This window comes from Pleurodeles waltl, chromosome 7 (genome assembly GCF_031143425.1).
Source record: "Pleurodeles waltl isolate 20211129_DDA chromosome 7, aPleWal1.hap1.20221129, whole genome shotgun sequence".
NCBI classification, from domain to species: domain Eukaryota; kingdom Metazoa; phylum Chordata; class Amphibia; order Caudata; family Salamandridae; genus Pleurodeles; species Pleurodeles waltl.
Window position 1 is genome coordinate 448,686,156 of NC_090446.1, and position 27,531 is coordinate 448,713,686.

The following is a 27,531-nucleotide window of genomic DNA, read 5'->3' on the forward strand; positions in this document are numbered from 1 at the left end:
GGTGGGATACTGGAGGTGCACAGGGTCTTAAAGGCACGGTGCCAAAGTTTTTATGGTTCTCCTGTGTTAACCTGCATGCAGCCTATTGGCTAAGAATGCTTCATTGTTTTTCAATGCAGTTTTTTCTATTTTCTCTCTAGAGTTTGCTACTGCTTACTTCCCTAAGCCTAGTTTTAGGAGCTTGGGTACATATTTATGCTCTATTGTAGTATTTGATATAAAAAAATAAAATTAAAAAAAACTTCATAGAAATAAAGCATTTTTGCCTGTTTTTAACATGATAGCCTGCATGACTGTTTGTTACACATGTATAATATGTGTATATTTTATATATGCTCCGGGGTCCCCGCACAAGGGCGAGAATATTCAATGTTTATGACTATTGATGAGGATCCCCTGGAAGAGAATCTATGCTTAAGAATATCCATCAGAAAACACTGGTTTAACCATGTAATTTCTGGTGCAGGTAGTCAACTACACTGGCACTATCAATACTGCCATATTTTGAGTTCTTTTTCATGGCTAAGGCAGTAGCTTCATGAAGAATGTGTCTCAACACCTTGGGTTTCAAAGCCCAGGGGAAATTCTGCTACATTCAGTGGCAGAGGGGGAATTCTTACTTTCCTACCATTTACGGAGTTACCGCAATACAATAACAGACTTGATGACTGAACCAGAGGATGCTCTGTGGGTCAGAAGCATGCCATCGAAAGAACTCCAAATAGGCTGCTTTGGTCACTGGAACTGAAGATTAAGATTCTGCCAGTTTTTGGGGGCATCACTATTCTCTGAATCAGATAATTATTGCCCCTAGTGTAAGTGGAACTAAGATAATGGACTTGTACAGGGCTATGTGGCAAGAGCTTCATAGGTGCTAGTAGGAAAGAATTTCTGAAGTGGCAACTAGGTTAATATTTACGTGCCGCAGTTCAGGAATGTTTGCAGGGACTACAGGTCTGATGTACAATTAGGCATGTCCCAAATAGTGGGTGCAAACTGCTTAGGCCTTTTGGGACCTGTCCAACATTTTTTGACACACCTGGATTAATACGTTGCATCAAATAATTATTATTTGTAGAGGGCTGCCAAACGTGTGCATGAACAAAGAGACAAGTCGCACTTTGCCACTCTCAGAGAATGGATGTGACCACTGGGATGGCGTAAGGAAATGCCTCCTTGGCATGGTTACCCCCTAACATTTTGCCTTTGCTGATGCTAAGTTTTGATTGAAAGTGTGCTGGGACCCTGCTTAACCAGGCCCCAGCACCAGTGTTCTTTCCCTAAACTGTGCCTTTGCTTCCACAATTGGCACAACCCTGGCCCTCAGATAAGTCCCTTGTAAGTGGTACCCCTGGTACCAAGGGCCTTGATGCCAGGGAAGGTCTCTAAGGGCTGCAACATGTCTTATGCCACCCTGGGGACCTCTCACTCAGCACATGCACACTGCCTTACAGCTTGTGTGTACTGGTGGGGAGAAAATGACTAAGTAGACATGGCACTCCCCTCAGAGTGCAATGCCAACCTCACACTACCTATGGCACAGGTAAGTCACCCCTCTAGCAGGCCTTACAGCCCTAAGGCAGGGTGCACTATACCACAGGTGAGGGCATATGTGCATGAGCAGTATGCCCCTACAGTGTCTAAGCAAAACCTTAGACATTGTAAATGCAGGGTAGCCACAAGAATATATGGTCTGGGAGTTTGTCAAACACAAACTCCACAGTTCCATAATGGCTACACTGAAATCTGGGAAGTTTGGTATCAAACTTCTCAGCACAATAAATGCACACTGATGCCAGTGTGCAATTTATTGTAACATGCACCCAGAGGGCATCTTAGAGATGCCCCCTGAATACCAATCCGACTTTTAGTGTAGGCTGACCAGTTCCTGCCAGCCTGCCACAAATCAGACAAGTTGCTGGCCACATGGGGAGAGTGCCTTTGTCACTCTGTGGCCAGGAACAAAGCATGTACTGGGTGGAGGTGCTTCACACCTCGCTCTGCAGGAACTGTAACACCTGGTGGTGAGCCTCAAAGGCTCACCCCTTTTGTTACAGCGCCCCAGGGCATCCCAGCTAGTGGAGATGCCCGCCCCTCCGGCCACTGCCCCCACTTTTGGCGGCAAGGCTGGAGGAGATAATGAGAAAAACAAGGAGGAGTCACCCACCAGTCAGGACAGCCCCTAAGGTGTCCTGAACTAGGTGACCCCTGCCTTTAGAAATCCTCCATCTTAGTTTTGGAGGATTTCCCCAATAGGATTATGGATGTGCCCCCCTCCCCACAAGAAGGAGGCACAAAGAGGGTGTAGCCACCCTCCAGGACAGTAGCCGTTGGCTACTGCCCTCCCAGACCTAAACACACCCCTAAATCTAGTATTTAGGGGCACCCCAGAACCCAGGAAATCAGATTCCTGTAACCCGAAGAAACAAGGAGGACTGCTGACCTACAAGCCTGCAGAGAAGACAACTGCTTTGGCCGCAGCCCTACCGGCCTGTCTCCTGACTTGAAAACCTGCAACCAGCGACGCATCCGACAGGGACCAGAGACCTCTGAAGCCTCAGAGGACTGCCCTGGACAAAAGGACCAAGAAACTCCAGTGAGCAGTGGCTCTGCTCAACAACAGCAACTTCTTTGCAACAAAGCAGCAACTTTTAAAGACTTCACGTTTCCCCCCGGAAGCGTGAGACTTCACACTCTGCCCCTGACGCCCCCGGCTCGAGATTCAGAGAACAAGCACCACAGGGAGGACTCCCTGGCGACTGCGACCCCGTGAGTAGCCCGAGACGACCCCCCTGAGCACTCATAGCGACACCTGCAGAGAGAATCCAGAGGCTCCCCCTGACTGCGACTGCCTGTAACAAGGGACCCGACGCCTGGAACCAGCACTGCACCAGCAGCCCCCAGGACCTGAAGGAACCGAACCTCAGTGCAGGAGTGACCACCAGGCAACCTGAGAAGCCCCCCGTGCCTGCCTGCACCGCTAGAGTGACCCCCGGATCCCTTCATTGTTTCCTATCTGAAACCCGACACTGCTTTGCACACTGCACCCGGCTGCCCCTGTGCCGCTGAGGGTGTGTTTTGTGTCCCTACTTGTGTCCCCCCCAGTGATCTACAAAAAAACCCTGGTCTGCCTCCAGAGGACGCAGGTACTTACCTGCTGGCAGTCTGGAACTGAAGCACCCCTGTTCTCCATAGGCGCCTATGTGTTTTGGGAACCTCTTTGACCTATGCACCTGACCGGCCCTGAGCTGCTGGTGTGGTAACTTTGGGGTTGCCTTGAAACCCCAATGGTGGGCTGCCTATGCCCAGGAACTAAGACTTGTAAGTGTTTTACTTACCTGACAAACTAACCATTACTTACCTCCCCCAGGAACTGCTGATTTTTGCAGTGTCCACTTTTAAAATAGCTTATTGCTATTTTAACAAAGACTGTATATGATATTGCTTTTATTCAAAGTTCCTAACTTACCTGTGTGAAGTACCTTGCATTTTATGTGTTTACTTCAAATCTTGAACCTGTGGTTCTTAAAATAAACTAAGAAAATATATTTTTCTATACAAAAACCTATTGGCCTGGAGTAAGTCTTTGAGTGTGTGTTCCTCATTTATTGCCTGTGTGTGTACAACAAATGCTTAACACTACCCTCTGATAAGCCTACCGCTCGACCACACTACCACAAAATAGAGCATTAGAATTATCTAATTTTGCCATGATCTTACCTCTAAGGGGAACCCTTGGACTCTGTGCACACTATTTCTTACTTTGAAATAGTATTTAGAGCCAACTTCCTACAGATGGTTGCCTGTGAGGGACAGTAGATCTACATCTAAGTTCTAATTTCTAGCAAATCAAAATTTTTTAAAGCGCCCTTCCTTTCTTAATAGGTAAGGTTTAGCTTTAAAAAAAAATATATATATATTGACATAGTGGGAGGAGCATCCATTGGACCTCTGGACCACTGTGTGCTCTCTCTGAGGCCACCTGACATAGGTCTAAAAGAAAAGCTGGCCCACGGAGACCCCAACCTCGTAGTCGTTAACCTAGAAATGAACTGCAGTCATAACAATTGTTATAATCCACCTCGCAAATAAGTAGGGGAAGGTGCTGCCCATTCTTTTTGCTAATCAGAAATGGTGCAAAATCCCTTTTACGAGTTAGACATGATTTCTAGACTCCTAAAATGGCTTTCTTAGATTGTCAAAATATGTTTTGCATTCACAAATCCTTTGATTGCAAAACACCTTTTTATTAAAGTTTCAAAATGTTTTTTTTCACAATGGACATAACCTAGAAATATTAAAATATGACACTCTAGCATTTTTATACACAGTTCTATACAAAAAATGAAGTATTAAATTATCTAATTACATAATTTTCTAGAGCCAAAGGAGAGTGTAATTCATTGTGCTGGCGTTTAAATTATATGCATAAATGAAGCCATACTGTATTACACCTGTAACAAATACTCAGTCCTGCTAGCATAACATTGTTGTGATATTTAATTTTGCAAACTATATTGGCAATTTTCATCAAGATTAATGTTTAAAGGCAACATAGTGCTACTTTAAGTTTTGCTCATGTGCAATAACACACAATTGTGTAATTCTTTCCCCCATATGTTGGCCCCTTTCCACTGAGAGATAGCTGTAGGAGGTTTGGTATCACACTGAATCAAGTCTCGCATCCTTTCATCTGCTGATGCACGGTTAGGCAATACACTCAGTAGCAGATCTTGTGGTGATGCCAGAACTTTGGAACCTCCACGTACCTTAACTTTGGAAATGCTTTTGTTCCTATCACTGTGCCAATGTATATTCCACGGACAACACCAAGCACCTCGAGTGGTAGCTACACAAATAAACAAATATGTGGCGGTCTAGTTTTCTTACAATATGGATTCTAAATTAGGCTGGCGGAAAGGTGTTAAGCTGTGAAAGCTGTGATAAAGGAGCTTGCAGGTTTCCACTCCCTCAGTAACACCAAAAGGCTGGCATGGGGGAGGAGGAGAGAGGATAACAGCTCATTGGAAGCTTACCTGGAGAAAAGCTAAAATCCATATCCTTCTGACTGGTAGACACCGGACTGATGAGCGGGACACAAAGACCCCAGACTGGTATAACATCTGGTACCTGTAAGAGAAAGATAGCTCAAAGAATCATAAGGGTAAGAGAAGATGTGGAAAAAGAGGGTGGGGTGATAGAGGAGGGATAGAGAGAAGAGGGGGATGGATCAGAATATACAAAATATAATAATGAAAAGGAGTGAGAGAAAAGGGAACGGTGGGAGTGGTGGGTGGGGAAGAAAAGATGTGAGATGGATGGACATATTTAGAATGTGAAGGGCAGGGACACAGCAATGGAAATGGAGAGAAGGGGAGAGTCAGGTAAGGGAAGAGGAAAACAACTCTAGTATTGAAAAAATAGTGACCTAAATGCTACACTTAACTACTGAGAACTGGAATATACAAATCCAGAAGTGAACAATTTGGGGGAAAAAGACAATAATGAAAGACTATTCTATTCAGCAATTTAATAGAGCACATGTCTACCCCAAATCCACGCTTCCCAGCACTATCAGACTGGTTGGAGTGGGTGACTGTTTTTGGAATGCCTAGCAATATTCAGGCAGCGGCATTCAGGATGATTTGAAGCTTTTTTGTCACTGCCTTTGCACTCCCTACGTGAATGGCACTGCCATAGTCAAGGTGAGAAAGGATGAAACCTTGAATCACAGTCCTACATGACTCCATCAGGAGCCACCTTAGTACCTCTCTCAAAGTTCTCAGGAGGCCGAAGCAGCTTTGGGACACGGTTAGCTGTTTGTCCAGGACCACCCCTAGGTTCTTTACTTCTGCTTTAGGGGATGGTCGTTCTCCCAAGGAAGGTTGCCAGGTAATCTGATTCAAGAGTTGGATTGTGCCCTAGAACCAGGACCTCTATTTTTTCGCCAATCTGCTTCAAACAGTTGACTTTCATCCACTTAGACACCTTCTCTAGGCATCTATTTAGTCTTAGAGAAGTGGAATCTATGTCTGGCGACAGTGTAACAATCAGCTGCGTATCATCCACATAGGATACCATCTTTAAGCCAAAGGAGCAGATGATATCTGCTAGAGGGTGGACATAAATGTTAAAAAGCAGGGGACTTAGGGATGAGCCCTGTGGGACTCAACACTTCAGCTGACAGCTGGATGAGAGGAACGTCCCTTCGCTAATCTGAAAGCTATGATTTTCCAGGAATGAGGCAAACCACCTACTGAGCCTTCCCTGTGATACCTACATCTTCCAGTTGCTCCAAACAAATGGGATAGGAGACTGTATCGAAGGCGGCACTTAAGTCCAGGGGGTTAGTGTTACTGACCCCCCGGTCCATAATCTTGGTAAGATTCTCTGTGACTCTTAAAAGAGCTGCCTCTGTACTAGAGCCTGCACAGAAACCTATCTAGGAAGGAAGAAAAATATTATTGGTTTCCACATGCTCTGCAACATTCCTACTAATTATTTTCTCTGTAGGATTTTACTGACTTCAGGCAGTAGAGAGACAGGTCTATAGCTTCCTACCGTCTCAGGATCTAAGTTAGACTTCTTTAGTAGTTGACGGCATGTTTCCATTTCTTCAAGACACTACACTTTTCCAGGGAAAGATTAAACAAATCAGTCAGCCTACAGAGCACCACACTAACACCCCTCAATAAAATATCAATTGGAGCCGGGTCCAGTGGAGAGCCCGACTTCACTGAGATTGCCACAACTCTAACTTCCTCTTCCGTCAGTCGTGGGAAAGTAGAAAGCACTGAATTACTATTCTTAATTGTGGTCTGCTGTCCCCAGTAACCGTATCATGAATCTGAAAGGGCATCATAAATGTTCCTCACTTTCCCAAGAAAGTGGTTTGCAAGAGATTCACATCGATCGGCAGAAACGATCTTAAAAATAACCACTGTATTCTCCAAGACACTTGGCATAGTACCACAAAGGCTGGCTAAATGTATTCCAGCTACCTCACCCTGAGAAATCCAAATCCTAATAAAATGGTACAGGTACAGGCAGACACAGCTGGAAGGTGGGTAAATTCTGAAATAAGGCAGAATTGTCTAGACTCAATACGAATATATGGTGTTAACACTACAGCAAGCATTTATTTACCCATGCACACTACACATCCTACCTATGGACGATATTTAGTACATCTAGCAGACAATGCACACCCTAGAAAAAGAGTCTCAACTTCTAACCCAAGAGTAAGTTTCGTTTAGTAAAACCAAAACACAATAAACAAAGCAGACTCTCTCTATATTTGCAGACAAACACATACAACGTAGCCGAAAATCACTAATAAAACTACCATAGACAGAAATTAGTAGGTCTGTTGACAGTACAGATCTATTAAGGGTGATGAAGCATGTGGAGATTAATTTGAATAACTGGGATAGTTCTGATACAGTTGTCCCTTTGGCAGTAGTGTGACGTGATAGATTATGTAATCTGACTGTAAACATATTTCACCAAGAAATTGATCATTCTACCATAGCCATGATCATGTACTTGAAAAACTCAGCATTGGAAAAAAAAGAAGGTCTCAACTATTTTAAAAACCTGCCCAACCTCCTGCCTGGGGACAAACGGACAAAACTCTGCAGAGCTCAATATGAACAAAGACTAAACAAGTAGACGACCACACATGATCAAGACATCTTTTAAAAAGACACTACAGTCAAAGCAAGATAATGAAACGAATCACAATAGACAGCAGAAGCATTTTTTAAAAGGCTGCAAGTTCCTCTTTACTTGCAGCAAAACAGAATGAAGAGACAATGGAACCCCTTGGTATGACCGATTGCAAAGCTTGTCACATTGAACAGAGAAAATGTTCGAATCCAAAAAATTATGATCCAGATACTAAAACAACGCTATGAGTGGATTAATAATGCACCTTCAACAGGAATCAAGAAATCTACTAGAAATTAGACACTCCATATAATTTTATATTTTCTGGAGGAATTGAAGAATATGTATGTAAAAGGTGTGGAGAAGAAGCTGACCAATTGGGAATGTGAAGAAACTACATTCTCGGACCTCGACAACAAAAGGGAATGTATTAACATTAATATTGTCGACAGGCTGCAAAAAATGCAAAACCCAATTAAGACGTTTAAACCCTCTTAGCAACTAGTGTGAAAACAGCAGAATGATAATAGCAAATGAAAAAATATCTTAAATCCAGGAAAAACGTTGGGTTTGAACACAATGAATGCAACTGTTAAACGCAGCACTTTTAAACGAGGAGCAAAACTGAAATTATCCAATGTGAATTAATGTCACAACAAGTTCCCAAAATTGGTCTAAGCTGCTTAGCAAACCTAGTTATGTGTAGGCATGTACTGTAGGTACAGGTATTTTTAGGGTGCAAACATAGCTGGAGATCAAAAGTGCAGTGAGCACGGACTGGAGCCCAGAGCTGTGCTTTACACTGTTTACCTTAGTGGAGGATTTCCTATTGTGAAAAGATGTGCCTATAAAAATAGGAAAAGGATGGTTCCTAAAAGTCACCAGAAAGTTTGTATGAAACAATTAGTGGAAACGTTTTCTGGACTACAGGTGCACCTAGACACACATTATGGTCAAATATATCATACAGAGGTGCCAAACAGAAGTTCTCAATCTGGCACACAAGACGTTTTCTAAAATCACTCAAACTTGTTACACATTATAAAAACGTGTTTGGCCTAATTGGAATGAAAAACTCAGTGAAAATAAACCACATAATGACTGACTGATTTAAGAGATTTACATTGAGCACACTTCCTTACATTCATTACCTTATGGCCTCTTTGCAAGGACAGGCGCTATCAAACAAAGGCAGACTCATTACAATTTTATGTAACATGTATGTGAATGACCAGTCAGTCTCTTTAGAGTAGTCATCATCGGTCCTCCATGATTTAGAGATACAAAACGTAGTCGCTAGATTAATGCACAGGGCCTGATCCTATTTTACATATAAGAACCAAATCTGCTACGAAGCCTGACAATTCAAGAAACCTTCTATACTTTAAGAGGCCTGAAAAAATTAAAACATTCTGTATTCCAGAAAAATAGCCTTAGTGAGTACGATGCAACAAACACTCAGATCATTGGAGATATTATGAAACATAACCACCGACAACTATTTCAGAAAAAATATTTAGTAATTCGGGACGCTGTGCATCCAGTAAATGGCTATGAGGCATTTTCTGCTATAAAACTTGTTTGAGACAAGAATACCCCTACTGAAGCTCTGTATTGTAAACCAATACTCCTCAAGCACGGCACCAAATCCTACACTCTTCCCACACCCAAGAATATACTTAGTGGTACAGTACCAGAACTACCTGATTTAGAAAAGACATGGAAGAAATTCTGACAGATCTTTGGAAACGCAATGTCAAGTCCTTTCAATCTGAAATCAGTGCAAACTCAGCAAAATGAGAAACCAAATTTACTGGGAGTTGAAGAACTAAAAAATAAAATACAAAAACAAATTGACTAACAATTCCATGGAAGCAATAGAAACAGGTGACACAATTCTGATCACAAAATAAGTTCGGTAAAGGTTAACGTTTCACAGTCAAAATCTTAACTAAATGCTAGAGGCAATTTACAGTTAGCTACACCTTACCAGAACGTGTGCGTGCTGTAAACAAACACAACAAATGACCAGGTTCAGGGTCACTGACAACAGACCGAAGATTGGTAAGGCTAGCATAAATATACCATTGTAATGTCTGTCAGCAACGTGACAAACCAGTTTCGAAACCTGATATTCACTTCCTACATCTCTACCCCAAACATGAGAATATATGTAACTGGTCTTGTAAGAATTTCTCTAGGTTGATTCCAGACAGAGCTGGTTCGCTAATATCGTACTCAAATCCCTCTAGAAGTACTGGTGTAATTGATAATAAGACTGACTAGACACCATGAAATAAGGAAGAATATGAATGAGATGCAAAGCGAGTAAGAGTGGGAGAAGATAAGGGAAATTATATGAAAAGAAATATGAGAAAGTGTGAAGGACTGTGAGGGGCAGAAAGAAAAGCAAAATGACCAAGATCTAAAAAATGAAAAAGGGTTAAGAATAGGACAAGAAAAGTAAGAAAGGAAAAGAAAGAGAGAGAGGAGGAAAAGAGAAATGGACAGAAAATGCTATCTGGGAGGGTGACTGAGGAAAACCATTGTGAAGAATGCCACTTAGGGGAAAGAGGACGGCTGATGTGGGCAAAAGCTCAGGCAAGAATTAGAAGCTTCAAACTCAGGTGAAATATTATCCAGCTGTACATTGTTGTGTGTAGAAGAGATGCTCACCAGCGGTACTGCTCAGCGTGGGTCAGTGCTGTGTTCTTGAAATACAGAAGCTCAAACTGAAAAAATGAAATTCAGCAATGTTAAAATTCCCTCATTTTACATATAACAATGTAAGACAGAACTACATATCTCTAAAGGTAGGAGATAACTAATCAGGTGATGATAAGAGAAAGTTTAAGTCTCCATGACTATTCCATCTATATCTCTCTGGTGAACCCTCTCTGGAGGTCAGAGAGCACCAGACTTATCATCATTTAAGCTTTTATGTTCCACAAACTTTCAAGCCCACTCTTAGCATTATGCGTCCAGGAAAGCATTAGCTGGGCCGGCCATTTGGGAATCCCATCTCAGTAGTGTTTGACCATTAAAATGTGCCTTAATGAATGCAACCTCTGCGATAACGGGTCACATATCAGAGTTTTAATTTCTGGAAATGCAAGTAGACACTACCTCCTTAAAAAAGCAGATCAGATAACATATATGCTAATTCACATGAAGACTAAAGATTAAAGACCAGTTATGTCAGGTGCTGAAATGAGCGAAAAATGATTGCTTAAACACCACAAAATACTGACATTAGCCAGTTATATTTCAGCAAGCTAAAGGTAACTTGCACTCTGCCATTCTCTGCTTATGGGCTCACATTTTACATCACTCATGACATATTCAAAGAGATCATCCATCACATCACTGACGACATCTCAAATTAAATCATTGATGACATCATCCAATGAGTTTGCTATACACTGATCACTCTGAAAGGTATGTTGTAAACTTCATCTAGAGCAAAATTTCTATACCATTTGTACTGCTAATAAGAAAAAGGCATTTAACTGCGGTAAAGATCTTTTTGTTGAATACTCTATTTACCTTCAGATTTCTCACCAGTAGAATAATCTCAGGCATTAGACTGGATACAGAAACTTCGAAGCTCCCATGATGCCAGCAGGGCTGTTGGCTTCGTATAGATGCTGAAGTGGCATCAAATGATGTCACTGAAGCCATATGGAGCCCACCCCAGTGAAATAAGTGAGGGTTGAAGGATAGTTATAGCACGAAATCCTGCAAGACGTAGTAGGCAAAACGCCCATCTGTCAACAACTCGAAATACAGGCAGTAATGCTTGAGGAATATGTGCAGAAAAAAACCATAAGGTTTCCTTGCATATCTCTGCAACCGGAACACTTCTTGCAAGGATAGAAGTGGTGGCTTTGACCCTGGTAGAATGAGGCTAGACTCGTCTACAGGTGACAAATCTGCAAGTAGCAGTGTTGATCAGAAGTGTAAGTTTTTGCAAGATGCTTGGCCACCTAAAGAGACTTGGGTATTTGAAGAATGTGGATTTTCTGTTTAGGGCTCTACACAGAGTGAAGATTGAGTGTACTACAGGTTTGGCCACCTAATGGGTTGGTTGTGCCTGTTCTGTGAAGACTTGTGCATATGGTGAAGGCTGTGCATTGTACGGGTTGGTCATTTAATGGGTGTCTGGAAGGAGTGACCTCTCAGTCAAGTGCTGTGCACAGGGAGAAGACTGTATGTAGTAGGGTCGTAGGCACCTAATGTTGCCAGTGTGTTTAAGGTAATTGGCCTCTTTGTGAATGGTTGTGCAGCTGCTGATGCTGGCCTTTCCTCCATGGTCAGCTTGCAGCCCTGACCCCTTCTCCCTGCCCTCCAGTGTCTTGAGTCTGTGCCCTTTCTCCTCCCTCCTGCCCTGCATAGTTTTTTGCACTGCCACTGCCCCTCCCGCTTGCCCTCCATGCTTAGCTTGCTGTCCCTATCCACCTCTCCCTGCCCTCTGTTGTCCGAGTCTATGCCCCTGCCTCCTCCTTGGTCTATTGAACAGCCGCGGTCTGTTGTGCAGTCACTGACCTTGCCCTTATCACCTCCCTCCTGTCACCCATGGTCCACTGTACTGCCCCTCCCTACTGCCCTCTGTGATCCATTGTGCTGCCATTGCCACTACTACCCACCCTGTGTGGTGAGCTTGCTGCTTCTGCCCCATTCTCCCTGCCATTGGCATCTGAGTCCAGCTCTTATCCCCCCTTCTACCCTCCATGGTCTGTTATGTTGCCACTGCCCCTCCTGCCTGCCAGCATGGTCCACTGTGCTGTCACTGTCCCTTCCCGCCTGCCAGGCATGGTCAGTATGATGGCTCTGCCTTCCATTGTCTGAGTCTTTGCCCCTATAGTCCCTTCCTCACCACAGTGTTTTAAAGAACAACTACAACGCCAGCATTCTGTATTTACAGAAAAGTGTGGTCTACCTGAAGTTATCTTGATGGAATACAATTGCAAAACCTAATGCATTTAATTTAGAATTGAACAGAATAAGTGGTTGCTTTTTCTCGTAGAAATTAAGTAAAGTGCTCTAGAAAGCTAAAATGAGGACACATTTTCTGATGTCTCAGTTAGCAACAAAGGGCTTTTAAACTAGCTGCTATTGTTATGTTTTTTATCCAGTTGATCCCTTGATTAATTGTTGCACGAGTTACTTTCACATTTTGCACATCTATTTTTGGGCTACATTTGGACTCTTTTTAGTTAGGCAACCAACTTGGGAGACTATTTTTGTTTTCAAGATTTCTCATTTCTTTATTTACTGCAGTGTCCTTTGTAGAAAGTGCTCTCAATTGTACAGCTTTATTTCCATCAAGTTGGTGTTCAGGTGTGCCATGCTTTCCTTATAATGTGCTATAATGCCATAGTCCCAGACTGCTCCCAATTAAAATGGTAACATAGGTGTGAGCAGGTCAGGAAAGGCCCAAAAACACAACTACATTGAAAGAGGAAATGACGCTCAGATAAGACAGACTACTAGTGTGGTGGTTGTTGTTTTTGGGGTGTGGGTCAGCTGGCACTCAACAAAATCTACCAACTGCAGACATTTCTGTAAACTAGAGAGACCAGGAAGATCATGGTACTGTAGACTGCACGTATTTCTGGGTAAGAAAGGTAATGAGGTCCACACACACAAGACCACCCTGGATTTCCCCGAGTCTCGAATTATAAAAATGCATTGGTTGGTGGGGTCTCTGAATGCCAAGGAGCCAAATGATGCAGCCATTCCCCACGGAAATGGAGAGAGCAGAAATGGGAGTACTTTAGCTATGGTGTTGATGGTGGAGAGGCATTCTGGGTTAAAAAAAATCTAGTGGGATCCATACAAACCACACCACCCAGGACCTTGGAAGGTGTCTAGTTTTTACGTCTGGGCTTTTTGGATTTCAGTGGGTGCCAGACAACTCAGGAATCTAATACAACAGTCCTAGCACACATGATGTACATATTGAATAGCGATGGAGTCTGTCACAGACCCTTCCTTTCATGTACAAAAGTCACAACCACACATGCTGGGTAAAATTTACATTAGGACGTGTGGGAGGCAGGAGTGTATAACATTCAATTTGTGGCTCAAAACAGACATAGAAATTCCGCTAGCGGGGTACATTCCCCATTTCTTTATTATGTTTTATTTTCTTGTCTTGAATATGTGACAGATATTATTTAGGAAGGCAGGACATCACCTTCATACTTTAGGATTCATCGTTGAATCCCGACATCTAGCACTGGGAACTTCCTTTTGTTATGCTGTCTCACATTTGTAAAACATACAACTGCCACTAGTGTGGAGTAATTGCAGGAGGACCTATATGAGCAATTTGAGAGTTGTGGTTGTAGTCTGACCTATGTGAATATAGTTGGGAGTAGTAACCTATGTGTTACTCTACCCTGACCTACTGCCTTCTGCCTAATTATAAGATCCCTTGTTAACAAGTCTAGGCTAAACTCTGACTGTCTCTTCAAGTCAGACACTGTAAACCTTGAAACCTTGACTAAAATTGTGCAGGTGGGCGAACCTTTACTAAACGCCCCTCAGAGATAGTCTGGAGGAGGCTCAGGAGGGCTCATCTTTTTTGTGACTATAGTGCGCTCACTGTACTTGGCAGAAGCCTTCCTTCTGGTGAATCTGACTGCAGACCAACCATGTGACTGCAAAACAAACACTCAAATTCATCTCCTTCTATTGCATAGTAGAAATACAGCACAGAGCAGCCAAAAATATAAGCATACAATTTTTTAAATACCTGCCTCCGAGTGCCATCATCAAAAATTATGTCATGCAGCTTATAAAACTAACCATACAGGTGCAAAAAATGTTGACAGATATTTTATAGGAAGGCATAAAAACCAACACTACAGTTCATTAAAAAGAAGTCTAAATTCATGATTAAAACATATAATTTAAAAACACAACAAATATAAAATCATACTTAAAATAACTGTTCCAATAATTCGTATAACGACTAAGAAATTCAATGTTTATCTCAATTTGACTACCTCTCTTAGGAAGCCAGCAACAGAAAAACAGATATACTCTGTAGATAATTGCAATACACTAGGTGTACCATGGTAAACCAGGTGTACCTCTTAAAAGATTTGGCCCTCAAACAACATAAAATCTGCAGAAAACAAAGTGCATTGTCTCTTCCACTGAAGTAGAGCCACAACTGCAAGGATAAAGACTCTCCACCTTATGCCACTCCCCCAGCACCGCCAGCATGCTTAACCAGAATCTAGGTAACAGACGTTTATGCAACAGACCCTAACCAGGTAAGGCTCCATGTGCAGAGTGGATATCACTAAGGCATAGAAAAGGACTGTAGGACTCACTAATTGCTCTGACTCGCTCAAGTCTTTCCTGTGGGTATTAAGCTGGACTTAGTCCTCTTAACGTCTGCTCTAGTAATACAGTTGGGGTTTTAAAACATGCCTGGTCGCCCAAGAGTACAAAATATGAATTTGACATACGTCAATCATTTGTTCTGATGTACCCCATCCAAATTCAAACAGTTACTAACAATGTCCTTATTGATGGATGTACCCCTCGATGTCCAAACAGATAGCCATCTTAACAAGGGATGAAAGATTAGGACATCAGCGATTTAGCCCACTCCAAGTTCCTTGTCAGCTATATATGCTGGGGTAAGCTGGGGAAGAGACAAAAGATTCTTAAATAAAGAATCCTCCACAATTTGAAAAGTGGATAGGTCTTCCAAACCCCCAGAGGTCACGCCCATAAACGGCAGCAGAAGGGCATTTTGCTTGATAGATTTTAATCATGGTGGGCAATGGCTTGTTACCCAAACTAAGGGTAAAGTCATAGACTGCGAAAATGGACCTGGTCAGTGTATGTTTTTTTTTTTTAATAAATAGACGGAGCAGTGGACCAAGATTCTTTATGACAGAAGTATACCCTGATAACGTAAATCACGTACCCCAGTGTCTTCACTACCTGAAATTGTATAGCGAACAAGTTACTTACATTCATTAACGCCCCATCTGGTGGACACTTCATCTACCCACAGATTCCTTACCTTAGAATAATCCCCGGCGTCAGGCTGGATGCTAGTAGGTGGTATAGTTTGGCTCTGCATTTGCATCATCCGCACGCAATGTGATGTGCGCAGTACCTATATAAGCGATACTCCGGCGCACTGATGTCAGTTACTTTTGCTACTCTATGCCAGGAGTGCAGTTCCTCAACAAGAATGGACCACTGGTGTGGAAATATTAGGGTCCTGAGAAGGATATTCCTTATACTGCAACTGGATCGCATATCTTGTATTGAGGAGTTAGCTTAGTCTTCTGGCTTGAAGACTTGTGCCCCCGACACCCAGTGACTTTTACCATACTTAGCTTGCTTTGTTTTAGCACAATTATTTGATTATATGTTCCCAAGATGGCTGCATTGTTTTTAGTTAGGACAATATTTTAGTTTTGTGCTATCAGTGCCACTTTAGTAAGGTGTCACTATCAGCGACAGAGATAAATAAGATGTAGGTATTCACATTGGGTACTTTCCCACTTTGTGCTTTCGAGGGAATTGTTTGTGTAATTGCCGCCCCTAGCATGTCTTGTTATCTGTTTTTTGGGAACAGACCTACGTCATGTGTCCGAGCAGATTTGTATAAATGCACCTCACATAGACAGGTAGTCAGATGGATTCCGACCAGATACCATTGCTGCTATCGATGCTGCACGTCGCCTTGACATAGATCCAGTCTTCGTTTCCCTACAGAGTCTGAGCTAGAGACCTCATTTCAAGGTAACAAGGGTTGGGGGGGCTCGTCTCATGGACATGGCATTGGCAGATTAGGTTTACCACACCTAGCTTTCCTTTAGGCTAGGTTCAACATGCTGAGTATTAGGACATATTAGGGCTTACTTCACACTTCATGTCATTGCAAGACAGTGGGGGTCTTTGTATTAATGACTCTTGTATTCACAATTCTGTTTCTTGCATTGTTCATTATCCGTATCATTGCAGCCCATGAAACTTATCGTAGATTGCAGTTTTGTTAAATAAAACCTATTGAACACTTTACTGCATCTTCTTCATTGCCTGTTTTTGACTGAGACATGTTGTTCATGTGAGAAAGGGGTAATCTCGGTTTAACCACTACACACCCTGAGATGTCGCATTCTTGAGTCCATGCATAAAGGCTGACACAAATCATCTTTTACTGTTTGGGTTTTTGGTGAGGTGCTGCTTGTGAGCCGGGAGGGTTGGGACGACAGTTGCCACGTGCCTAGAGCAAGAGTCAAACTACGACAATCAGGAAGGATGACAGTGTCAGTAGGAAATCTGGAGCTAGATATTCTCTCCACCAGATAAACATTACCGAAGTTTAAGTAACTTGTTCATCTAATATACACTTTTTACTGCAGATTCCTTACCTTAGAATAAATGCCTAAGGAATGCCTCCCCAGAGGTGGATCTGCACAACCAATTTTAAACAAAAAGTCCTATAGGACTGAACTGGCGAAGGCCCCATCACAACAGACCTGACTGTCCAGACAGTAGTGTTTGGTAAACATGTGTAAGGAGGCCCACGTTGCTGCCTGACAGATATCCAGCACAGGAATTCCACTGGTTAATGCAGTGGTTGGAGGCTTAGCTCTGGTGGAATTAGCACCCAAACCCTCAGGGGGTGGCTTCTTGGCCAATGAGTAGCAGTTCCTGATGAAGAGCACTATCCATCTTAAGATGGTCCATTTCTGAATAGCCCTCCCTTTCTAATCCCTACGTACTCCATGAAGAGTTCAACGTCCACGCAGAAGTCTTTTGTGCGGTACACCCTTTTTGAGTCCAGATAGTAGAGTCTCTCCTCCTTTTTGGAGGGATGAGGCGGTGCTTTTGAGCACTCAATAGTGATTAAAACGGCATCTCCACCTTCCTCTTCAAGCTGGATTATGGGGGACTGAGTCCTTGCCCACAGGAATGCACAAAGAGTGTCCATTTGGGAGTGTAGTACGGTCTAAGACAGCAAAATGGCTAGAGAATATCAAAGATCATGCCTTTAATGTGCACATTTTGAGGAAGATGTTCCCCTGTAAAAACTGTACTAAAGGATAAGATATATTAAGGGTTAGCCAAATGACAATGGACACTTAAGACAGCATTTACTGTATCTTGGCCAAGGAAGCCCAGTGTGCAGAATAAATCCTGGGAGATATATCTCTTGCTTTAAGTAAAAGTCTGTGAACTTTATTTGTAGGAAGGAGGTAAGAGATCAGAGTTCCACGTAGCATGCAGAGCAGCCTGCTGTCGTATATCAAGTCCAGCAGGTTCTGTACCACCTCTCATTCACCAGAAAGATATTTAGTCCCACTCTTTCTGTTGCCTCCACCAGGCCTCAAACAGTTCCCATGCCATATTTCTCTTTACAGCCCAGCCCTGAGAGGTGTATACACCAAAAACCACAAACTAGGCCGAGAAAGTCTTTGACTCCTTGGATTTGTCCTATCTGATTACACTACTGTAAAGAATGGACTTTGGACTCTACTTCCTTGCTTGGGTATGCCTCTCTTACTGTAAACCATTGGTGAGAGTTACGGTCAATGGCACACTCTCTGAGGAATTTAATTAAGGTAGGGGAACCCACCTGTGCCCTATTCCCCTCCACTAGCAAACTGGATTGGGGGGATGCATAATTGAGAGGACTCAGGTGAGATGGAGACTGGGAAAACTTGGTCTCCCTTTATGCTGATGACATGCTATTCTATCTTGCAGACTCGGACAAATCCTTCCCGAGAACTGTAGAGATCCTCTAAGTTTTTGGCACATTCTCCTTTATTAGGATGAACAGGGGGAAATCAGTAATCTATTCCCTCACATCATGGAACCAGGGCATTCCAGCCATCTGATCTGAAATGAGACTGACTTCACCTAACTAGGCATTTAAGTAACCTCTGACCTATAGCTGGTCAATGAAAGAAGCATGGCCCGTGTTCTGGCAAACTTCTGCTGAGATGTGGAGCACTTGCACCGTCTCCCCCCTCAATACTGTGGAGGGTCGCACTCTATAAAAAGATAAAGCTGCTTACATTTCTTCACATTTTAAAAAACCCACCATTTGAGGTCCCTAACCACTTCTTCTGAGTGGTAGATTGACCAGACGACCAATGGACAGGCAAATTGCACTCCCCGACCTGCATTTGTATTATATGGCAGCCCAGCTGTTAGTAGTGAATGAGTGGTCTTTCGAAGACCAAACAGAACCCTCTGTCTAAGCAGACCGATGAGGGATATGGTTCCCCAGGGCTATGTGGGGTGACTATACTGACTGAACAGTGTCTGGCACCTCTTGGAGGCCACAGCTGTGGTGAACCGAATTTGGAAGCAGGCTTTGTGCAAAATGGGATGGGCAGACAAACTGACCCTGGAGAAGCCATTATGGGAACCCAAGGCATTGACAGACCTACAAAGGGTGGCAGGGCCCAGATATTGGGACATGCTGGCCATCACAAAGCTCAGGGACCTGAGAAATGCTGCAGGATGGTTGTCATTTGAGGATGTACAGTGGCACTATGACCTAAATGGGGGCTAGTTCCTATGCTATAGGCAAGTTAGGGCAATCCTCCAATGCCAGGTTGACCAGACACAGGATATAGAAGAGGAAAATCCACTGGAGTACAGGATACCGGCAATGCCCTTGCACCAACACACCATATTATACCTATAATCTACACTCCTTGTGCATTGCCAGTACCTCTTGCAGACGTTGAGAGAGAAATGGAGAGGACCTGGGAAGCATGGAAGACAATGACTAGGGCCTTGCTTGTCGATAAACTGTAGAAATAGCCATCTGGGCTAGGTTCTCCTGATCCAGCTGAAGCTGCTATATAAGGTTACATGTAATAGGGGTGACGGACACTGACCAATGCAGAAGGGGATCCGGCCAATGAGGTACCGTAGTACACACGCTTTGGAATTGCCCAAGACTGAACAGGTTTTGGTCAACTATACAAAACAGGCTAACATAAGTGAAAGGAGACACTCTAGTACTCACCCCCGCTGATACTACTGACAGATATACGTTGGCTTTATGCAACATAGCCCTGGTTGTACCAAGGTGAGACACAATAATGAAGTGGGAGAGGATGGAACCCCCGAATGTACAGGGATAGAACTCCAACATGGACTGGTGAAGACAGGCGGAAGAACCTATCTACCATGCGAAAGGATGCACCTAAAAGTACGCAAAGATATGGGGCCCATGGCAGGAACTTGTAGAAGAGTGACCTGAGGTGATACAACCCCGACACCTGCTTACAATATTTAGAACACTGCCCAGGATTGGATGGGGATGACAAAATACGTCCAATGGGAGGGATGCCTAAGCCTACAGACAAAGAGGGAAATTGATTTCCTGACTATTTGAAATTAGACACTTTGCCTCCATGATTGTGATTATGTATTCCTGTAGCAAAGGCCAGCTGCAGCACCCAGGAAGGGTGTGTTGATTGTTTCTGTTTTGTCAAATCAACTATAAAAACCCTTAATAAAAAGATTTAGAGAAAAGGAACTACATACCATCCATTCACCAATGGTCATGAGACATGTACGTTGTCTAGCAGCTATCAGAACCCTCATCAAAAGCACCAGTGTGAAAATTAACCTGCCAACAGGAACGTCCTGCTGTGTTCAATCGAGTGTAATACACAATAACAGCAAAGTAATACTTGGTTCAGTCTCCTTAACAGGTCCCACTGTAATTGCATCACAGATGGTCTTTCAGAAGTTGCGTAGAGCATGGACTGGTTCAGGAAAAGGCGGGATTGAGCCATCTTCTCTTGAATGGAGCCTGCTAAAGCCAGTTAATCATGCAGACATTGTTTTGCTATAAATGAGGAACCTAAACACACCCATGTAGTTGACATACATGTATTTGCCATATATCAGCCAGCTGTTCGTCTCAAACCCACTTATGCCTTGTTTTCCATGAGAGATCCATGTCGATTTCTTCTATCTTCAAAGATGATTTGTATATTTTAGTGAGTCCACTATTTATGTTTTCACAGGAATTGTGATTTTCTTGCATACACGGGATAATATGTGATTCACTCCACAATTGCATCTGAACATATTTAAATTCAGAAAGGTAACCTTCTGTCATGATCCTTAACTGAGTCCAGCCGGGAAAAGAGTTGTGATGAATCTCAAATACAATTTCAAGACTAATAATTACCGTCCTTGAGTGCTCTGGAGAAAGAGCCTTCAAATCAATAGGGGTAGATGAGGAAATCTCACAACGTTTAGAGATATAAAATGTATGGCGGAGATATTTTTGTACTAAGTGTGCAAATTAAAAAAAATATCTAAAATCAAACATTTTAAGTTATTTTAGTAAGGAGTATATTATCACTATCTCGCTTTTTCGGAAATCAGTGATTCACTGAGGTCATTCATTTTACAGTTGAACCTAGTGCTTATGAGGGACCCATCATCCCTAAGCTCCAATGCCCAGTTATACTGTAAAAACTGCCCATCTAAACGTAATTTCCGATTAGCCTAAGTGAACCTAAAAATGATTTATTGTGATTTCCCAGCCAGAGATTTTTTTGATATGTAATAGAACTTTGGGAGCATACTTATTTTTACCACACCGACTCTATCTACGATTATAAAGAGTGGATACATCACATTTTCCCAATTTGGCCGTAATTTCAGAGGTATGCGTTGTAAATCACAATCTGCTATTTCCCTAACTCACAGGTAATTAACGGAGGTTTTAATGTATGATCAACTTTAATTAAGATACCAACACATCTCTTCAGACTGGCTTTCATTCACTGAATAACAAGGCTAAACTCTTCTATCAGCTGGTGATATGAGTGATATGGGTCGGACATGTAATTTATATTATCTGAAAAGAGTGCAAACTTTTTATATTAATTATTAAAACAGAAGTGGACAATTTGTATTCCATTGCCACCTTAGCGACTGAAAGAATACCTTAATAAACAGATCGAACAAATCTGGAGAAGGGGGCCATCCACCTTACACCCTCTTAGATAAAAAGGCGTGCTTTTACCAGAAAACGATACATATAGTTCTAGAAAAAACATCAATACACTTTCACCAAGCTCAGAATTCTGCAGGACCTTGCAAAGGTAACTAACTCCACTTAAATCATCTGAAGGCCTAGACAGCAATCATAGTAATCCAGGAAGTGGAATCTTTTTAGAAATACTAACTTTGATTGCCCCTGTATGATTATGTGTGAAGTTTAACATATGGGCCCTGACATACAGACTTTTTGATTTTCAATGACCAGAGAGAGTAATAAGTGGTTATTGTAACAGTATCCTAAGTAAAAGTTTTGCGTCAGCATTTAATACAGTAATTGGCCTATAGTTCTCAGAGATCATATGACTCTTCTCAGGTGTACGGATTTCAGATATTGATGCACTTCCTCAGCTACCAGGAACAAAACCACCCTTTGAGATATTGAATCAGCAACTGATCTTTCTAACTATGCAGTAAAACATACATGGAACACCTGGTAGCAACTCAGCTAAAAAGTTGTCAGAACCAGATGATTCCTAATGGACTCTCCTATTTCATAACTAGTTGAAGGCTAACTAAATTGCGTTCAATGTGGGAAGCTATAGAGACTTAGTGGGCCATTACCGAGTTTGGTGGTACCAGGACCGCCATGTTGGCGGCAGCAGCCACACTGCCAATGGGCCCGCGGAAAAGACCGCCAAATTATGACCAAGGTGGCCTCCCTAACTGAGGACAGCCAAACCACCGCCTGTACCGCCAGTGCAGTCACGGATGGCGGTAGCCACGTTCAGGCTGGCGGACACTATGTTTCAGTCGGACATATTACAAGGCTGCACACCGCCAAGGTTTCCACTGCAGTCGCACCACCATGAAAACCCTGGAGGAAACCAGCGCTGTAAAAGGAGACACTCACCTTCTGGAACACATAGTTTCAGTTTATTTATTTATGATACAGAACTCCCATGGAGGACCACATAAAACATAAATACATACAAAAGAGAGACCAAAAAATGACTTAAAAACTTCACAAACAATTTACATACCCCATATCTTACTTAATTCGATAATTTAATTAATGCAATTTTAAAAAGCATTTAAAAAAGTTAAAAGTTCTGCAGCAAAACAGCTCATTTGGGGGGGGACAGAAAAGGCCTGCAGTACTTCTGATGCAGTATGTAAAGAGAGTTGAAGGCAGATTGGGCATAACCACCTATGACGATATAGCAACAAGGCCGGCAAATGAAAACAACACGATTCAGGTCTTGGATGCCATTTTGACAGAAATTACAAATTGCTGAAAATCCATACCATTTTGTCCCTAAATCATGGAGTGGGAGCAGTCCCTGCCGTAATAGGAGCCAGAACCGTCTAATCACATGTGGTAGGTTCCAGATAAGATAGGGTTGCATTTCCTTCAATAGTACAGTATCTGTTACAGATTGGAAACCCTGTCTCTGTGCACAGGCCTTTTTATCCAAGCAAAGGCTTGCAGAACAAGTTGCTTGTCTAATAGTGGTTTTTAGCTGTAACAGAGAGTGTTGATATAATGGCAGGATCTAACTGTAGTAGGTCTATTGCATATGTGAAATTGTGTACGAGTTTACCCTTTCTAGCTTCTGTGTTCCCAACGACGAGCAGAATTTGTCATTCTTAATTTTCTTTTTACCATGAAAGCACAGAATTTTACTTTTACAGCAATTTATTTTTAGATAGTGGGCTCTGAATTCCTGTAAGGCCTGCAGGTGAATATTTAACCCTTTTGGCGTGCAATCCAAAATGATTATATCATCCGCATAGAGTAAACAGGTTATCCCCTCCCCCCACCCCCAAATATGGGGGCGAAGCCCTTGTTCCGGTTTAAGTCGCAGGGTAAATCTGAGATGTAGAAGGAAAACAGCAATTGGGCCAACATACAACCTTGTTTTAAACCATTCTGGGTTGCGATTTTATGAGAGAAGCCTCTATCTCCACCTAACAACACCCTACACCATGTGGAGGAATGGAGGGCAATCACCAGATCTAGTAGGATACTTGGCATACCTAATCTTTAAAGCTTTCTTCATAGCGTGGTCGATCTACTTTACTGTACACACAACATACACATCCGTGATGGCAGGTGACAGCGACACACACACGTTACCACCCACCCACATGCACACCCATACTACACATACCACAGCCAACGCAGGCGTACAGTACACACACACACAGCACTGGCACAGTCCAACACAACAATACACAACACCACAGGTTCCCATAACATCACAACCGCAACAACCTAAATGCTATGGCAAGCCAACACATCACAACACCTGACAACCAATATACACAATCACACAGTCATACAACGAGGCATAATTCATACCCCGCTAACCCAACACACAAAACTACTGACATGCCTATCACCACATACACACACCCACACAAGGGAACACAACATCACCATAACACGTGATCACAAACAATACACAAATCATCAACATACATGCATGTTCCAAACACAAACATATCTTACATGCAACACACAGCAGGACACATGGCAGGGCAACACCCACACATGCAGCCCAGACACAACAACTAGCACAACAAACACACACACACATCACTCACAAACAAACCAAAGCAGGCAAGACCAAAACAGCCATGTGGAAAGAAAGGCAGGACAAGTATGTTATCATCAAACCAACAACTGATTGGCCCAGATATAATAAATATAAATATAAAAATATGATAATAAATAAATAACTAGGTACAAATATAAGGCCATTGGCCAGTCCAAAGTGCACAATGCACAAATTACACTTCTGTATGCCTCTACGTGACTCCTGACTGCTAGATGACCTCCACAGTGTAGGGGCATCAAGGGGGCAAGCAGGCACCTCAGGGATTATAGTGGGGGGGGATGGAGTGAAAGAGGGGGAGTTTGGGTTTGGGAAGGGGGGGTCTCTGGGCTTGGGAGGTGTCCTTTGGGCTTGGGCAGGGGTCGATTTCTTGGCGGGAGGGGCATGGGTACTAGCAGGGAGGGCAGAGGAGGACTTTGAGGTGGAAGGGCTGGACTTGAGGAGAGAGACAGACCGTTTGGGGGTATCACTGGGTGGGAGAGGAGTAGGGAACAGGGAAAACTCCGAGAGGAACCCATTCTTAGATACATGGGGGCGGTCATGACAAAAAGGTTTGGGAGTGGAGGTAGAGGGAGTGGTTGTAGGAAATGCCCTGTTGGATGTTTTGGGTGCATGTGCATGTGAGGAATGCTTGCGGGTGCTGGGTGTCAGTTGAGTGGTAAGTGCAGGGGGGAGGTGGGGTGGTGTCTGCAGGTATGGAAGATGTGCTGCATTTGGGTGTGTTGGTGGTTGTGGTGTCTGTGGATGTGGTGAATGGGGTGGATGTCTGCGGGTCTGGTATTGTGCTGACTGTAGGTGAAACAGGAATTGTAGCTGGATCAGTGAAAGTTGGTGTGGTGGCTGCAGGTGTGTCTGGTGCAGTGTCTGTGAAGGTGGGGCAGTCTGGGCAGGTATTGCGTGTTGGTGTGTCTGCAGTTGGGTGTTTGTGTGCATGCCGGTGGTGGGTCTTATGGTGCTTGTGTTTGTTTGCACTACCTTTGGATGTAGAGGTGGATGCATGCTTGTATGTCTGTGTGCTTTGGTTGGCTTAGGGAAGAGCGGTTTGAGACTGGGAAGAAGTAGGTGGAGGGGGGGACGGTAGACAAAGGGTGACTGGCTGCCATCAGTGAGGAGGCCAGAGCCTGAAAGGATCTCTGTAGGCCAGTCAGTGCACCGTCAATGCCCTCCAGGAACGCATTGCTCTGCTGGACTTGAGCTGCTAGTCCCTGGATGGCATTCACAATGGTCGACTGACCAACAGAGATGGACCTCAGGAGGTCAATAGCCTCCTCACTGAGGGCAGCAAGGCTGGCAGAGGCAGAAGTGCCAGCGGCGAAGGAGATGCCCACCCTCTTGGGTGAACAGGCATAGGCATCTGGTTGGGGAGCTACAAGGAGAGTGGTGGTAGTAAGGGGGGTGGTGGACAAAGATGGTGCTGGCGTGGTCCTAGATGGGTCTGGCACCACCAGGGAGTGTCCGTTGGAGGAGGATTCCAAAGATGATGTGGAAGGTTCGGTCTCCCCTGTGGCACTCCCCTCGCCCTCTGTGCCACTGAGTCCCTTGCTGTCGCTGGTAGCAGCACCCTTGGTCCCGTGGCCTGCAGCATTCCCACTTGCCTGTGCCCCTTTTCCTTCGCCCGCCGATGCTAATGCGCACAAATAGAGAGGGAGGGAGAGAGAGACAGGGTCAACATATACCACACATAAACACAAGTAAACATACACATATGTGAGACTACATATCCTGGCTAGGCTATCTCAGTTGCCAATACACATTTCCTACATCATGACACAACATGTCACTACTACTCACCTCTGTATGCCAACCCTCACACCTACATATATATCCAAGTAGGACAGCACAACTGGAATCCTGCATATGATCACTACCAAAGCCATGTTTGCATGCACATCATGCCCTGGATGAAGTACAGATAACTCCCTGAATTCACATCATACCTCTCCATACCCCATCACCCATTGGAAGTACAGTTGACTGAACAAAACACATCAGGCCTCTACAGTTAGAACAGCTGATCAGTCCATGTCATCTCGTAAATATCCATGACAGTGTAGACTACTCCACTTACACACCACACAGCATCTGCCTGTCACATTACATGGCAGGCCTAACACTCTGTACAGTAATGCCGATATAGATATAATAACTGATTTAGACAGTACAAGTTAGACTGACCAAATCACAGAGGAAGATCTGCAGACACCGAACACATATGTTACGAGTTATCATACATCTAACTGCATCTACAATGGCCCATATTGCACATTATGCACATCCATACTCAATCACTTAGTGCACTGTCACAACCGATGAACTTCAGGAACACACATGACAACATGGTCCACATACAATACCACCACACATGCAGTGTCACCAATAGGATTTCACAACATGAGAACACCACAGATGCCATTCCAGATTTGTGGTAGCTGTAAATAAGTCCAGACAACACACAACTCATACTGTAACTACATGTAAGCATCATGCACACATAGACCAATAGCACTGCCTTTGCACTGACAACACATCCCACTACTACATAGGGCATCCTTAGGAGAGAAAATACAACATTTGAGTCACATCATTATCCCATAAGTCATGCAATACCCAATCCTGTCCTAATCTGTCACATCAGCTAAGCCAAGTGTAGCAGACATTGTCCCACTCCATCAGATGCACTCCTAAGTAACCATTGAGACATGATGTAGGCAGTAACTAAGCTATGTGGTACTGTAATTAGCATAGGCATACATGGCATATACATAACATACTCACAATGACCAGGTCTGCCTAGGCACTTACCACCTCTAGTACTATTACATTAGCTTTAAGGTTTCAACCCCACAAGTCTAGCACTTAGAAATGCATGATGATTGCAATCAGAGTTAATCAAATGTACATGTAAATGTATCCTACTTAGTCACCCTTCACATACCCTTGAATTAGCAGATGACCATTATATGGGTATACAACTATAAGGCCATTAGTCCAGTCCTCTACAGGCCATATCTGTGGGGGAAATGTAACGGCTGCCTCACATTCAGTCAATACCATTACTTGATGTAAATCATCCCTGTGATAAAACGAGAGTCACACAGTTGCATGTACAGGTAAGCTATACAGATGTGAGTGGACTGACACCTTAGAGACAAATGCAGATGGAGTGAGCAGGTCATACTCAATGGTTAGGGTGATACACAAGCTCACATCCATT

The 27,531-nt window shown here is 43.3% G+C and overlaps 1 protein-coding gene across 1 annotated transcript in view; it reads right to left on the reverse strand.

Moving 5' to 3' along the window:
* The window catches only part of CLN3 (CLN3 lysosomal/endosomal transmembrane protein, battenin), a 352,558-nt gene that overhangs the window by 53,902 nt on the left and 271,125 nt on the right, over positions 1-27,531 (reverse strand). Inside the window, exons 12-13 of the mRNA XM_069243995.1 lie at positions 10,345-10,400; positions 5,037-5,130 (exon numbers count right to left, since the gene is read on the reverse strand). Coding sequence (XP_069100096.1) covers positions 5,037-5,130; positions 10,345-10,400 — 150 coding nt within the window. The remainder of the gene's footprint in view (positions 1-5,036; positions 5,131-10,344; positions 10,401-27,531) is intronic.